This window comes from Balaenoptera physalus (genome assembly GCF_965194825.1).
Source record: "Balaenoptera physalus genome assembly, chromosome: 1".
Lineage (NCBI taxonomy): Eukaryota > Metazoa > Chordata > Mammalia > Artiodactyla > Balaenopteridae > Balaenoptera > Balaenoptera physalus.
The window spans coordinates 80,596,175-80,612,631 of NC_138882.1; the positions used below are offsets into that span (position 1 = coordinate 80,596,175).

The window sequence follows — 16,457 nt, forward strand, 5'->3', positions numbered from 1 at the left end:
TCACTCAGGATCATGCTTCTCTGGAATAGACCATCAGTAAACACTATTCTCTTCTCAGCTTTTCACTCATTTTTCACTATGTTTTTCATTTCTTCTGCTGAGATAATAATAATATTTTTGAAGTTTTAAATACACATCTCATTTAATTCCTTAAAAATATCTATCTGTATGCTTAAAAATGTTTACTCTGGTAAATTTTATGTTACATGCTTTTTACCACAATTAAAAATAAACAGTTATTTGTATGAGGAAGCCAAGAAAAGAGTTATTCCCATTTTGCAGATGGAACAATTCATAGCAGCTAAAGGCTTGCTCCAGTTCACATAGGCAATAAAAGGCAGGGAAGAAATTGAACCTTGAGCCTCTGAGCTCAAATCTAGCTAAACATTAACTTTTCCTTTCAATTACAACTCTACTAATTATTCCCAAATATATATTCCCTATCATGATTTTTCACTTAACTTGCAGTATCATTTAATAGGACTTGGTTTATCTAAGAAGAAGGAAGACAGGGAAAATAAAGGACACTCCTGAGCTTTTGCTCACACATCTCTATAGCCCCGTTTCCCACTCTATTCCCTGCCTTACACTGTAAGTCCCAGCAACCAAACTGTTTGTAGCTATACTCTCACAATGCTATGTTGATCCATTGTGCTTTGGTTATTTTCCTATTCTTCCCTCTTCCTGAAATTTCAACCCTGCCTTTCTTCTCCCTACCCAAAACATGTGCACACACTTCACCTCTGTAATTCTTACCAACTTTTCAAGATTCAGCACATTATCTGCTCCTCCAGGAAGTCTTTCTTATTCCCAGGCTGGTTTGGGGGTCTTCTTTTGTGTTACTAAAGCATCTAATGCATACATATGTTGTTGAAATTATCTAGCTATGTGTCTAAATTTGATGATAATCTATAATTATTTATTCATATTTGAACTTCTAGTGTACAGCCCAGGGACTTACATGGGACTCAATTAACATATGCTTAATGAAGAGGATTAGCTAAGGTCTAGAAGTGAAAATACAAGAACTATGTTTGTAGGATATTAAATATATTTGATTTGAAATAGAGGGCTTGTAGAGTGAATTAGTGGAGAAACAGCATTGGAGGGTCAGGTTAGGTGGATTTTGGAGGTCTTTGAATGCCTAGATTTGGGATTTTTAAAATATATTTTACAAGAAATATGAAGTCATTAGGTAATTTTTGAGTGAACATTAATGAACAAAATTGCATGTTGATAATGTGTAGAATGCAGAGAAATTATGGAAGTAGGAAATATCATTAATTCATGTAACTACCATTTATTCATCACCATTCAGGCATCAGACTCTTTTCTGCCATAGTCTGGGGTAATGGGCTAAATAAGGTAGTAATAATGAAGATAAAAAGATAAGAATATATATGACTAATCAATAGGATTTGACAACTGAAAGATGACCATTAAAGAGACAGATTTTAAGTTTGAGTTAGTTTTCAGGCACCATTACTGACAGATCAAGCAACAGCTAAAGCAAAAGCTAGTAAGGGAGTGGGGTGATTATAAGATGAGCTATAGATATGTTATTTTGAGATGTGAAAGAGCTTCTAAGTAGGAATTTCTGATTGCCATTAAGGATGAAGAACTGAACTTCAGAAGAGATGACAAGCCTATGGACACAGATATAAGTGTTATTTAAGTAGAGATTATAAATGAACTATGAGGATGCACCAGATACTAGAAAAAAAGTGTAGGGAATGACAGGAGAGACAAAGAATATAATTGGTGGGTGGAGGAAAATGGGTTTAATAATAATTAATAATAATATATAGTATTTACTAAGTATGTGCCAAAAATATGTTAAGGCATTTATGTATTTCATCTCATTTCATCTTTTCAGTATTCTTGTAAATTAGGCATTATTCTCAACCACTTTAAAGGTGAGGAAACTAAAGTTGAAATGAGTTACGTATCATCCCTCATTGCCATGTAGCTAAGTAGGTGACAGAGTCAGAATTTGAACCTAAGTCTATTTTACGATCTTCTTCCAAAGTGTTCAGGGAACTAACAGAGAACAAGGATATGACTGTATCATGAAAATCAAGAAACAGAATTACAAGAACAAATAAATGATTAATGGGTGAAATTTGGAAATGATCTAGCTTTATTATTATCATTATTCCCTGTTTTTAATGTCTTGAAACCGCTTTAGATATATTTGCTAAGTGAATATTCTCAGGGAAAATGAAAACTGAAAAAAGGGCAATAAAATTTTGTGGTTAGAGGATCATTGGCAAATGTGGAATTAATGCAATTTTAGCCATATGGCTTCTACATAGTCTGTGGAGGATGAATAAATAAATTGATACAAAATGAACTAGTCAATGTGGATGACGTTTGAGAAGTTTGCTAATGAAAAGATGAAAAAACTGGAGTTGGCAATGTAATCAAGGTTAACGTTCTCTGAGGTATAGTAGATATACTGTGTCTTAGATACTATGATACAGTAATAAAATGTGCATGTTTGAAAGAGAGGGGAAGGAGTCAGTAGTAAAAGAGAAACTAAAGATATCAAAGATAAAAGAGGTAATAAGTAGAGCCAGTGGTAGGAAACTAGGCCAAAATAGTTTAAATGTAAGCTTTATCAAACAGTCAAGGAGTGTTAAATCCTCACTCCAGCTCCTTGGGGCTCTCTGCCTCTGGCTTCACTAGACCCGTGAAATCTCATGCATGTGAGCCGCTCCTTCCTACCACGACTGATAATTGTCCTTTGATATCCTGGATCCTTCTGAAGAAGTTCTGCGGAGCTGTACTGTGCAGTTGCTGACAGAATCTTCTATAGTATACTTCAGAGATGTGCTGTGCTATCTCTGAACTGCTCTGAATCTCCTTCAGTGAAGAATGGAGAAAATCCTTCTGCCTTTGAACCACATTTTGTTAGCTTGACTCCTTTGGTCCTTACCCTTCCTCTGTTTCAGCAGACAATTTTTATATAAACAATTCTTTCACCCCTTAGACAGAAAAGAAACTAAGTATCTCTTTCCTTCTGATTTCTAGCCTGACTCAAAGACCTAGCTTCCCATAGGTATTGCAACCTCCTGAATGGGAGCATGGCAGCAAGTGTTCCTCTAATTAACCGCATGGGACATGGAGTTGCTTTCCTCTAGGCATTGGGGGAGAACCCTTCAGAAGAAAGCCTTTCTCCCACTGGGCTATTCTCTGAGAAGCTAGATTTGTGGTTGTGGTTATAACCTGATTTGCTGGACTGCAGAACAATGAAGATGAAGACATTTGGGAAACAGGAGGCAGCCTTCAGTTTCTGAAAGAGGTCGGTACAGGATGAGGGGTGGGCTCTGTACTTTGGCATATGGGCGAATGGTTTTGTTTGCTATACATTGGGGAAGAATACGGGGAACCAGATTTTTTTTTTCCATTGGTTTTAAATGAAGAAAGATTGTGGAAACTTTGCTGACATTTTGTAGGCATGTGAGGTAGGGGGAAAGACAGTAAGTAGTTCAGGGATGAGGGATTTTGGAGAATCTGTGTTGTAGTACTAGAGGTGGTCATAAGGTAACCTATTAAATTTTGTCTGGGACATTAGCCCTGGAGAAATCATCTATTAAATTTTGTCTGGGCCACTAGAACTATGACTCTTCACCTCTGCTGATTAATCTGTTTCTTTATTTAAATTTTAAAAATTGAGATATAATTGACATATAACATTGTGTAAGTTTAAGGTGTACCTGTTCATTTGATGCATTTATACATTACAGTCTGATTACCATCATAGTGCTCCTTAATACCTCTATCATGTCACAAAATTATAGAATTTCCATCTCCAATAGCTAAACTATCAGTTTAATGCAATGAAGGCAGGTCTCAGAATTCTGCCATGTGCACAAACATTTATTAGCTAGGAGGCACAAAAACCACTATCAAACTTGTTTTTGGAAGCCCATGGAAGTCCCAACTCTATTCCTTAGGCTCTCTGATTAGAAGAATGAATGAAAGATTTTATCAAAGACAAAATGTAACAAAATTCTCACTGGTAGAAAAGTTAACCTGGTGAGATCAGGTGATGGATTCTATGTTAAGGGAGGAGCACAGAAATGAATGAATCATGGACCTATTCACCCCTCCACACTGTATAAGCTGCTTGACAAGCTCACATTCTAATATCACTTCAAGAAATAGTTTAGGTTTATTTCTAGCCAGTCCACACATTCAGTCACTTGGCTTCTAACCAGAAAAAGAAATCTAAAGTTCTGTATGCCACTGGTTTTCAACTGGGGCAATTTTACTCCCACCCGTCCCCTGCAAAAATATTTGGCAATTTCTAGAGACCTTTTGTTTATCATGGCTGAAGAAAGGGTCGGTGCTATTGATATCTAACATGTAGAGGCCAGGGTCGCTGCCAAACATCCCACAATGCATGGGAAGCCCCTCACTTCCCAACCCCTAGCAAAAAATTATCTGGTGCATAATGTTAATAGTGCTGAACTTGAGGAGACCTGCTCTAGCTAATTAATTAGCCCTATGATGAAGATGCAGTTCTGGATAGTTGAAGCTACCTGTCTCTGGCTGTAGACCACTAACTAAAGTCTTTGAAATGTTACCAAACTACTCCTAGAGTGTGATTTCTAGATTAGGGTATTTCAACTATTAACTAACCCTCTTTACTGTTGACTATTAACTAACCCAGGTTAAGATTAACTTGCATGCACAGATATATCACACAGGTCTAAGGTGTTGTGCTTTAAAGTAAATTGAATTCAGTATGATATTTGGCTCTTCCATTTACTCTATTTTGTTAATTATGAGGCCAGCAAGGGAAGACAGTACTGCACTTGGTTTTTAAGATACCTACTTAAAAATGGTCTTATTCACATCGACAGAGGGGATCATTTTGTCACAACTAATTTTGTGTCTCCAATATTTTGTGTCAAAAATAAAACTATCTACCTATCTATCTAGAGAGATAGATACAAATATCTATAAATATTCCAGTGAATATCTTTGTACATATTTTAATATTTAAAATATTTTCCTTAGGCTATATGGTGAAAGGTAGGCTTTAAACAGTCTCAAGACTCTCAATAAAAATTGCCAAATTGACATTCAGGAGAGTTTGTACCCATTTATACGTCCAAATAGCAATATTGTTTGGTTAGCCAACAGAAGAGTTGATAATACAAAGTATTATCATTACTAAAAAAGTATTTGCAAGTTAGACACGATCACTTTATAATTTGCGAAGTAGCTCACATAGTTTATTTTATTTAATTGAATCAACCTCATTTCAAGGCTGTTGAGCTGTTTGAAAAGAAAGTTTCTATTGTTATTTGAATGTAGGTAGAGTTCTGACTCTTTATATTTGATTCCATCAGGCAACAAGTGAAACACCTGAAAATATGGATAGGGAGAATCGGACAATAGTGACTGAGTTTTATTTCTCTGATTTCCCTCATTTGAGAAAGGTAGTCTCTTATTCTTCATTCCTTTGCTCTTTATTTATGTGTTCATTATTGTTGGAAATTTCATGATCTTCTTTGCTGTCCAGCTGGATACACATTTTCACAATCCCATGTATAATTTCATCAGTGTCTTATTCCTGGAGATTTGGTATACCACAATGACCATCCCAAAGATGCTCTCCAACCTTGTCAGTAAAGAGAAGACTACTTCTTTCATTAGCTGCCTCCTGCAGATGTAGTTTTTCCACTCATTTGGGGTCACAGAAGGCCTGTTCCTCGCAGTGATGGTCATTGACAGGTATGTTGCCATCTACCAGCCTCTCCACTATGCAACCGTTATGACCCCTCAACTATGCATCCAGCTCTCCACCGGCTCTGGCATCTTTGGCTTTCTTGTGCTACTGCCAGAGATTGTGTAGATTTCTACCCTTCCCTTCTGTGGTCTCAACCAAATCCATCAACTCTTCTGTGACTTTGAACCTGTGTTACGCTTGGCCTGTGCAGACACATCCATGATGTGCTGAAGATGTGATTCATGCTATTTCCATCCTGATTTCTGTCTGTATCATCACCCTTTCCTATTTAAGAATTATCATTGTGATCCTGAGAATTCCCTCAGGTAAGAGCCGTCAGAAGGCATTCTCCACTGTGCGGCCCACATTACTATTTTCTTCCTGTTTTTTGGCAGCGTGACACTCATGTACCTGCATTTCTCTGTCACTTTCCCACCACTACTGGACAAGGACATTGCAGTGATGTTCGCTGTCCTTGCCCCACTTTTCAACCCAATAATCTACAGTTTGAGGAACAAAGACATGAAAGACGCCATCAAGAAAATCCTCTGTTCTCAAAAAATGTTCAGTGTCTCTGGTAGCCAATGAGAGTTCACACATATCTGTTCAAAGAACTATATCCATAAGTTTAAAATGCTAACAAATCAGTTTTTAAAACTACTGTGCATGCTTTATTTTTATGTAGCAGTTTGGGTATGATTTCCAATTTTCTAACATAAGAACTATTGTTTAATCTGACAGAGGAAGTCTTCTGTGATTTACCTATCTTTATAGCATTTACAGATTATAATGGAATATTTTTTACACTTTGTAACTCCAAATCAATGAGGATACTGGGCTAAACGATAATCATATTTATTTCTTCAATATCTAAAAAGTTCCCTTACCTACTCTTTCATTTTATATTCACAGTACTCATATCAGTTATTATTATTATTATTTAATTTTAAAAAAGATTAACAGGATGTGTAACAGTGAAGTGGTTTAAGCCTGAACAAGAAGCCTGGCTTCCTAACATTCATCTAAGAGACCTTTACCCCTCCATAGGTTGTCTTATGATAGATAACAATAATTGTGCAGCCCATATCGCCACTGACCTTGTGAAGTTTGTGTCATGCTGTTTTTATTAACTCCTTCATGAGTTATGTTTCACATAGTTTTGAAAATTCCAGACCAAGCACTCTTGAAAGCTTGAAAATTAAATAGGCAAGACATATAGGCTTGGGACTAAAAACCCCCATAAATTATGGAAATATATATAGTCATACCTTGTTGTTATATACCTTGATGCTAATTTAAAAAATCAATATCACAATATAATGTTCTATGTAATGTTATACTAAAATGCTGTGCCAGCCTCATGCCTCAGTGTCTTTGTTCTTATCACTTTTCTGCTCTGGAATGTTCCTCCCTTTCTTCTTCTCTGCCCTGGAACTTATACTCACCATTTAAAAACTCACACACATTTTATCCTCTGGGATAAAGGTCCATGCCTTCCTCCTACAAAACTGCACTAGTGGTTTTAGGGGTTGAGTAAATTGTCTCTAGAAAAAGAAGTTCTTTCCCAGTGCTGTGGGAAGCAAACCAGTTGTCCGTGGTATCACAGAAAGCAGGAAGCCAACCAGAAGGTGAGTGAGGAAAAGAGGTGTCAAAAAATGGAAATACCAGTAACATAGAACACAAGAAAAAAGTTTCAATCAGCTTCAGTCAAGGAGTTAGATAAATCCTTAAACCAATTTGGGAGTGTTAAGGTGGAAAAAAGTGCTAACTCTCAACTTTGGATCAGCTCCAGACCCATTTCCTCTCATGCCTCATGGGACCATCTCTATCCTTTATCCCCTCTCACTCCAGTAAATGCAAGTCCTCTCCTATATTAATGTGAGCTTTTTGAAACCCATGAGAATTTTTGGGGGGGGTGAAGAAAAGTATATAGACTTTTTTTCAGTTATAAAATTAAAGTGAAATTTATTTGAGGTTAATGTTTAGAAACCTAGTTCTTTGATCTTTGAATTCCTGCTTTAAAATCTTATTATTCCATTTATAAATCTAACAGATTTTATTATTCACTATTAAAGGTGTTTGACAAATATTTGGTCTGATTTATAAACTTGGCAATTAAATCATTTTAAATTACATTTAAATATGATATACACTATTTTGTTTTCAAGTACCTCAGTTTTCTGACTCAATAAACAAAGCCTCCACAGGTTTTAAAAATAACATTTATAATCTTAAAAATCCCTCCAAAACAAAAAAACAAAATTATAAATATGGCTAATCCTAAATCCTTTTAAACATTTTAATACTGTGACAAATGTAGTAAGATTTCAATTTTAAATAAAAAGGCCTAATACCTTGACTTAATGTGTGCATTTTATGGACTATAAATTTTACCTCAGTAAGATTGATTTAAAAAAAGTATAAATTAATTGCTCAATTACAAATCTAAAATTAGAATTGCAAGGTAGATTTGGTATTCTAATAGGCCAAATTATCTTAAATAATGCAAATACATAAAATACTAAATATATACAAATTCCTTAGTGCAAAATATAAATAATAGGTTTTGAGTCTATTAAACATTTCTATAGTTAGCTCTAAAATCTTGCTGAGTTTAAAAGATGCTAACCCACTAAGGAAATAATTATGTGACCCATTTCTTTATTCATGCAGCAAATGTTTACTAAGGCCACTATGCCAGGCACTGTTTTAGGTGCTTGCGATAAGACCGAAAAAAATTCCCTGCCCTTATGTAGCTTACACTGTGATAGGGGAGATATTAAAATGTATATATATATGTAAAATAAGAAAAAAATTGCAAAATGAAAGGAAATCATGTAGTCTGTATGAAATAGAAAAAAAAAACTATTGCAGGATAAAAAGATCTGGTGTGGGTAGGGAGATCATAATTTTAAATAAAGTGATCATAATTGGACCTCATTAGAAGGTTACATTTGAACAAAGATTTGAAGAAAATTGAGTTGTTCACATGGATATATGGAGGGAGAATAATGAATAATCCAGGCAGCAGTAAAAGCTAGTGAAAATGTGATTCAGAGGCATGATCAATAAGATAGAGCAAAGATCTGAACTTCAAGTGAACAAAATACATCAAGGAGAAAAAAGTGATTGGCTTTGTCAAATCCTGCAAATAGTCAAGTAAGATAAGGACTGGAAGTTGACTTTGAACTTAGACACTTGGAGGTCATTGTTAAACTTAATGAAAGAAGTGTACATGAAATAGTGGAAGTAAAAGCCTGAATTGATCAGTTGAATAGAAAAGAATTAAAGAAAAATTGGAAATTTCAAGTACAGACCACTCTTTCATGGAGTTTTACTACCACTGAAAGCAGAGAAATGAGGTAATAAGCAGCAAGTGGGATCACTAAAATACTGTGTTAAGTGATTCACAGTATATTTTAAACCATAATATAGGACACACATATATGCATATATTTACATATTCATATCCATATTTATAACTAAAACAATATTTTTACAAAAGGCTATGCTTAGTCCATACAGTACTTCTTATCTTTTCTCTTCTTTTTTCCCCCCTATTCTATTTCTTTAAAACCATTTTTAGAACTGATTTCACTACTTAGTAATGGGTTGTGAGCCTAAGCTTGAAAGAAAACTGAGTTTCGGTCTTTAACTTTGATTATCTTTGGATACATATTTAATAAGCTGTTTCTTTCTCTCTTTTCTTTTTGCAAGGAATAACTATGTTGTGCAAGATTGTACAGGTGAGGAATGTATTCTATAATTCTACTTTTTCTCTATTTATTTTTCAGACCTTTTTAAAAATTTAGATGGAATTGACATATAACATTATATTAGTTTCAGATGTACAGCATAATGATTCAATATTTGTATATATTGTGAAATGATCACCACAATAAGTCTAGTTAAGAGCCGTTACCATACATAGTTAGAAAATTTTTGTCTTGTGATGAAAACTTTCAAATATACAATACAGTATTATTAACTATAGTCCCAATCTCCATGTTGTACCTTACATCCTTATGACTTATTTATCTTATAGCTGGGAGTTGTACCTTTTAACCTCCTTTACCCATTTTATCCCCACCTCTGCCAACCATCAGTCTGTCTGTGTATCTATGAGTTTGATGTTTTGTTTATTTGTTTTGTTTTGCTTCTTAGAGTCCACATATAAGTGAGATCATACAGTATTTGTCTTTCTCTGTATGACTTATTTCACTTAGCATAATGCCCTCAAGGTCTATCCATGTTGTCACGAATGGCAAGGTTCACTCTTTTTTATGGTTAAATAATATTCCACTGTATATACATACCACATTTTCTTTATCCATTACCCATCGATGGACACTAAGGTTGTTTCCATATCTTGGCTATTGTAAATAATGCTGCAGTGAACAAGGGGGTGCATTTATCTTTTTGAGATAGTGGTTTTGTTTTCTTCAGATAAATATCCAGAAGTAGAATTGCTGGATCATATTGTAGTTCTATTTTTAATTTTTTGAGGAATCACTGTACTGTTTTCCATAGTGGCTGTATCAATTTACATTCTCAGCAACAGTGTACAAGGGTTCCCTTTGCTCCACATCCTCAGCATTTGTTGTTTCTTATCTCTTTGATAATAACCATTCTAACAGGTGTGAGATGATATCTCATGCACCCCAATGTTCATTGCAGCACTATTTACAATAGCCAGGACATGCAAGCAACCTAAATGTCCATCAACAGAGGAATGGATAAAGAAGATATGGTGCAAAGATACAATGGAATATTACTCAGCCATAAAAAGGAACAAAATTGGGTCATTTGTAGAGACGTGGTTGGACCTAGAGACTGTCATAGAGAGTTAATAAGCTGTTTCTATTTTTAACTTTGCATTTATCTATAATTTTCTAATTTATTTATAATTAAGTATTGCATTTTATTAAAAAACAAGTTGTACTTTTAAAAATGGTGACAACTTAAAGGTGATGAAGAAAATAAATATGCACTCTCTGACAGTACTGACAGGATATCAAAATAGTATAATCTTTTCTAGAGTAATTTAGCAATATGCATCAAAAGAATTAATAAGCCTGGATGTCTATTTAGAAGTAGAGGCAGAGAACGCTTTTCTGATGAAGCAGCATTTAAGCTGACACTTGAAGACTGAGAAGGAGTCAGCCAGGAAAATATATAAGATAAAACAATTGTGCACACATCCTGAGATTAGAAATAGCTCGGTTTCTAAGAAAACCATTGTAGGAACAAAATGCACATGTGCAAATGAAACACAGTAAGAGTCATGAGATGAAGATTAGAAGCAAAATATGCAAACTTGTAGGCCATGTTATGAGATACTGGAATTTACTCCAATTGCCAAGTGAAGACACTGAAGAGACTGAAGTAAGATATTAGATTCTTAGAACAGCATCCCTGTTGTATGAATATAAATTAGAGTGGAGCAAATGTGGAGGTGGAAAAGATGATTTAAGGGAACATATTAATGCTTTTCTGCTACAAAACAGACTGCCTCCAGAATTAGAGCTTAAAACAGAAACTATCTCTTTATCTCATCATTTATGTGTTAATTTTGGCTGGAATCAAATAGATTGTTCTTTTAGCCCTGGTTCGCTCATGCATCGAGGGTCAGCAACTGTTTGCCTAGAGCTGGCTGAACTAAGACAATGTTAGCTAAGACGGTTGCACTCTTTCCCAAGTCTTTCCTCCTGCAGCAGGCTAGTCCCTATTGTTCACATAAAGGCTGGTTGGAGTGTAAATACAGAGCCTGAATGCACGGGCTTCTTGAGACTCGACTGAGAAATGAACAAACGATGTTTTCTGTTGCATTCTATTACCAAATTAATTCACAAGGGGGACTCAGAGGAGGGAAAGAGATTTCATTTCTTGGTAGGAAGAGCTGCTAAATCACCTTGCAAAGGGCATGGATACAGGGAAGAGTTAAGATTGTGCCATTTTCTTTGCCATATGGAGATGATTGGTATCCCCACATTACGCTAAAATCTTTATTGGAACCATTAGGATTAATCCTGTATGTGTGGGCTCATATTGAGGGGTAGTGGTCTATATATAGAGCTTGTGGTAAAGGAGTATCTTCAGCAAAGTAGACACATTTATCATGGCATAGTGTGTTACAGTCAACAATGTTATTGCAATGGATATTTTATCTTCCTCAGGGAAATTCAACAGGCCTTGAAAAATGCCACTGTCCTTTCAGAGGGTAGGGAAGTTAAAAAACAAAAAACAAAAAACCCTAATCCTGTTGAAAGAAATTCTTCATAATAATATATATTCATGTGTATTGATTCTGAGCAAATCTATCAAAAGAGGCCATACATAAGGAAGACTTGGAATTCTTAACACAAAGGAGAACTAATGAGAGAAGATCAGAGGAGAAGGTTTCTACTAATTATCCTATGGGGAAATAGAATTGCTGTTTTTCTCAGTCATCAGGGGAAATCTTCCAGTAGAGAAATCTCCCCAAGAAGGTTTCAGAAACAAGTATAACAGTCTTTCCTGATGTACTTAAGGGACTTGAACTGCTTAAACACAGAAAAGGGAGCAGACCTCATTGTCTCTGTCAGAGGTAAGAGGAGAATGCACGTGGGTCCAAGATGCAGGTTTGTCCGGTGTTAATGAGAAAGTAAATTACCTACTGGGTAGAAGGGAAGGACACTTATCTAGTGCTCCTTCTGTTGACGTAAATACCAAATATTTGGGGACATATTTGAGATTGCATGAATGGCTGAATGGAATTAGGTTCAGAGGGGAGGAGATATACTTATAAGATTAAAAATTAGTGAAAATGTTATGTTTTATCTGGGGCATGATGGGCTGAATAATTAAGACTTTTTCCCTAATAATGACATAGTTCCTCTGCTTTTACACCTTCAGATTTTCTCTAAATTAACTCTGATCCAGGGGATACCGTTTTACACACTGGCTTCTGTTCCCAGTGAAGTGAATATAAATCAAACGAGAACATGAAATAAAGAGAGGTTAAGTATATCAGTAGCCTATTTCTGAAAATCATATCCCAGAATATTGACTCAAACTAAACAGTCTGTAACTCCAGATCAATTTTTTTAATGCACATCTTCCTTTCTCCAGTGGGATTGGGTCAGCTCATTTCTCTTCTCCCAGTCTCCAACAGATAAATTTCATATTAAGTTCTGTAGAGCACAATATTGATTTTGCTAAAATATAAGCACCTAGATTCTATTAAAAGGATTAATACCAGTCACTCAGGGGAAATAGAGATGCAAGAAACACAAGAAGACAACAGCTCTGACTGCTTTAGAGGTCCAAAACCTCTCCATTTTAAGGAATTAGTAGTAGTTATCTCTTCACTGATTTGTAATTGGAGATAATATAAATCTTCTTTGCCCCTTCCCTTAATCTCTTTATGGGTATGTGCCAGGGCTCAGCTGAGCTAAGAGAGAGTTGAACTGCCAGGTGTCAGAGTAGTGGATTAAAGCAACAACTGAAACAAGTGAAAGTAACAGTGAATCTTTGAATCATTTACTGTGATAGTGTGATGAGAGAAAGTGCCAATTCCCACCTCCTCACCTCCGTTTCATAGCTCCCATGAAACTGAGCACCAATATAGAAATATTTTAAACCAGGCTTCCAGATAATATTTGGACACCTTTTTCAATCCTAACATATTTGGCCATTATCTAGTATAATAGTCTTTTATCATTTGTCTGGGAGTCTCATTCCAATATAACTCTGTTCTTACTAATCCCGACTAATATAATTCCTTCCTATTCTTTCCTATGACTGCCCAACAGCATTTTTTCCCTCGGCAAATAACCTTCTCTGTGTCTATAATGTCTATTTACCTCCTCGCTTAACTGAAATCAACCTCTTTTCTAAAAACAATACCTTTTTCAGATGAAAGTTGCCTGTTCTACCACTTCCCATGTGCCTCTAGGCTGAAGAAAATTCTAGGGAAGATGTCTTATTGGTATTCTCTACCTCCTTATATTGCTGCTACCTAAAGATTGTTTCTTTGGCATATAGTTTGATACCTTCAGTCCTAGTTGGGTCATCCGAAGACATTAAAGTCCACAAGAATGAATCATCTAACAACTTTTCTCAGAAAATTTTACTAAATGCCCTTGAATTTATAGCATAGATTTTCTCCCATGTCTAGGACTTTAGACATATAGTAAGTATTCCGTCTTAAATATTTTAGACTTTAATATATTTGTCTTTAAGAATATGGTCTTTTCCTTTTAGCTTATTAATTAGATTATTTCTGTTACAATTCCTCTTGAGTCTCATTGAAATATCAGTCTCTAGACCTCTATCTATTTTCGCAGTTATCAATGCCTTATTGTCTTCACATTCTTTTCCATCCATCTTAAACCCCCAAATCCACAAAGCTAAAGAATTTATGCCATTATCTTTGGGTGTTTTTCTCTCTTGGACAAAAGTCTACCTTATTCTATCAAGTGCCTTGAGTCAATGCCACCATGTAATGTTTTAGATACTACAACTAGATTCCTGAATGCTGCTGAAGGGAAAAAAAAAGTGTGATCTCCAACCTCAGGTAGGCCATGAATATAACACAGAAAACACTGAATGTATTAGTTAGCTCATTTTTTTTCCTTGAGGCATTTCAGCCATTTTCTCCAAATCTCCTATCCTTAAAATTCTAATTCTCAGAAAATTACCTCGTCTGTAATTCAATTGAAGAACTTGAATAGGAAGACTTATGTAGTCATTAAGAATCTCTGATTCTTTTCAATATCTCTAATGGATTGACTCTTTAGGAGCCTGACTGAAAAGATTTCAAGAACAGATTGCAAAGAGAGAGCTCATAGGTCACCTATTGGGCCTTCTTCCTACTTACAAAATCTTCTACTACTCGATTTTTAAAAAAAAAATTTATTTATTTTTCTTTCTTTATTTTTGTCTGCATTGGGTCTTCATTGCTGCCCACAGGCTTTCTCTTTGTTTGCTTATTTTGAAGGCACATATGTCCCCATCCCATCCCCCAGCACTGTGTATATGTCTCTGTGTATGTTTTTTGTGCACCATTTAGGGATGTGTATGTGTGTGTGTGTGTGTGTGTGTGTGTATATGTGTGTACATGTGTGTGTATGAGAACTCTACTTTGGAATCTGCATTTTCAGGTATGGTACAACAGTTGGACAGAGGTTAAAGTATGTTAAAAATGTGCATATTATGTTAAAAATAGCAAATATTTAACCATAAGTTGCCCTAAGAAAGAATTACAAAAATAATTTTAAATAGTCTAAATTTAAATCTATAAAGAAATTGTAGAGGTCTTTTAATGTATGAAATGTATTATTTTGTTACGATAATGTTAGTGATAAATAAAAATCATTAAAAAATATAAAAATTCATGGAAGAAGTAAAGAAAATATTGACCACTAGAAAACTAATCTAGAGTTTTGACTTGAGAAAATATCATAAAATTCAAAGAAAATATAATGTCATGCAAGATAGATTATGTGAAAACTAAATCCTAGAAATGCAATATTAATGAATTGAAATTCTGGAAATAAAGAGACTATAACATGAGGAAATTTTAAAATTTCTACAACAGTTATAATAAATGAAATTATCTTGAAACAAAGCCATACAAAAATCAATCTGTTTCTAACTAAAATGGAATACACTGTATTGTCTGTGTTTCAAAAAACATAGGCTTAAGATTTATGACAAAAATTGATAGAATCCAAATGAACAATGGAGAAATTCACAATCAAACTGAAGGTTAAAAAATAGGTTAACAGAGGACCTTCAAGATGGTGGAGGAGTAAGACGTGGAGATCACCTCCTCCCTACAAATACATCAAAAATACATCTACATGTGGAACAACTCCTACAGAACACCAACTGAATGCTGGCAGAAGACCTCAGACTTCCCAAAAGGCAAGGAAATCCCCACGTACCTGGGTAGGGCAAAAGAAAAAAGAAAAAACAGAGACAAAAGAATAGGGATGGGACCCACACCTCTGGGAGGGAGCTGTGAAGGAGGAAAAGTTTCCACACACTAGGAAGGCCCTTCACTGGCGGAGATGGGGGGTGGACAGGGGAAATCTTTGGAGCCACGGAGGAGAGCACAGCAACAGAGGTGCAGAGGGCAAAGGGGAAAGATTCCCTGACAGAGGATCGGTGCCAACCAGCACTCACCAGCATGAGAGGTTTGTCTGCTTACCTGCCAGGGCAGGTGTGGGCTAGGAGCTGAGGCTCGGGCTTTGGAGTTCAGACCCCAAGGAGAGGACTGGGGTTGGCTGTGTGAGCACAGCCTGAAGGGGGCTAGTGCACCACAGCTAGCCAGGAGAGAGTCTGGGAAAATGTCTGGACCTGCCAGAGAGGCAAGAGACCTTTGTTTTGAGGTGCATGAGGAGAGGGTATTCCTTACCAGTGTGCTCACAGAAGGCAGAGCACTGCCTAAGTGAGCTCCAGAGACAGGTGCGAGCTGTGGCTATCAGCTCAGACCCTAGAGACGGGCATGAACCACTAATGCTGCAGCCACTGCCACCAAGAATCCTGTGTGCAAGTTCAGGTGCTAACCACATCCCCCCAGGATCCTGTGCAGCACACCACTGCCAGGATCCCGTGATCCAGGGACAACTTTCCCAGGAGAACACGCAGCCTGCCTCAGGCTGTTGCAACCTCTGCTGCCTCAGGCTTGCCCCGCATTCCAAGTATGACTAAGGTATCCCTCCCTCCC

General features: G+C 36.1%; 1 protein-coding gene and 1 pseudogene across 2 annotated transcripts in view; one reads left to right on the forward strand and one right to left on the reverse strand.

The window, feature by feature from the left end:
* Positions 1 to 16,457, reverse strand: part of LOC309643660 (olfactory receptor 10J1-like) — a 460,112-nt pseudogene that overhangs the window by 435,324 nt on the left and 8,331 nt on the right. The window lies entirely within an intron of this gene.
* OR6K3 (olfactory receptor family 6 subfamily K member 3) lies at positions 5,388 to 16,296 on the forward strand (the record flags this gene model as incomplete). Its single annotated transcript, XM_082426122.1, is given in 6 exon segments — positions 5,388 to 5,439; positions 5,442 to 5,686; positions 5,690 to 5,866; positions 5,870 to 5,967; positions 5,969 to 6,093; positions 6,096 to 16,296. Coding segments are annotated over 6 exon segments (933 nt in total). The 3' UTR covers positions 6,332 to 16,296.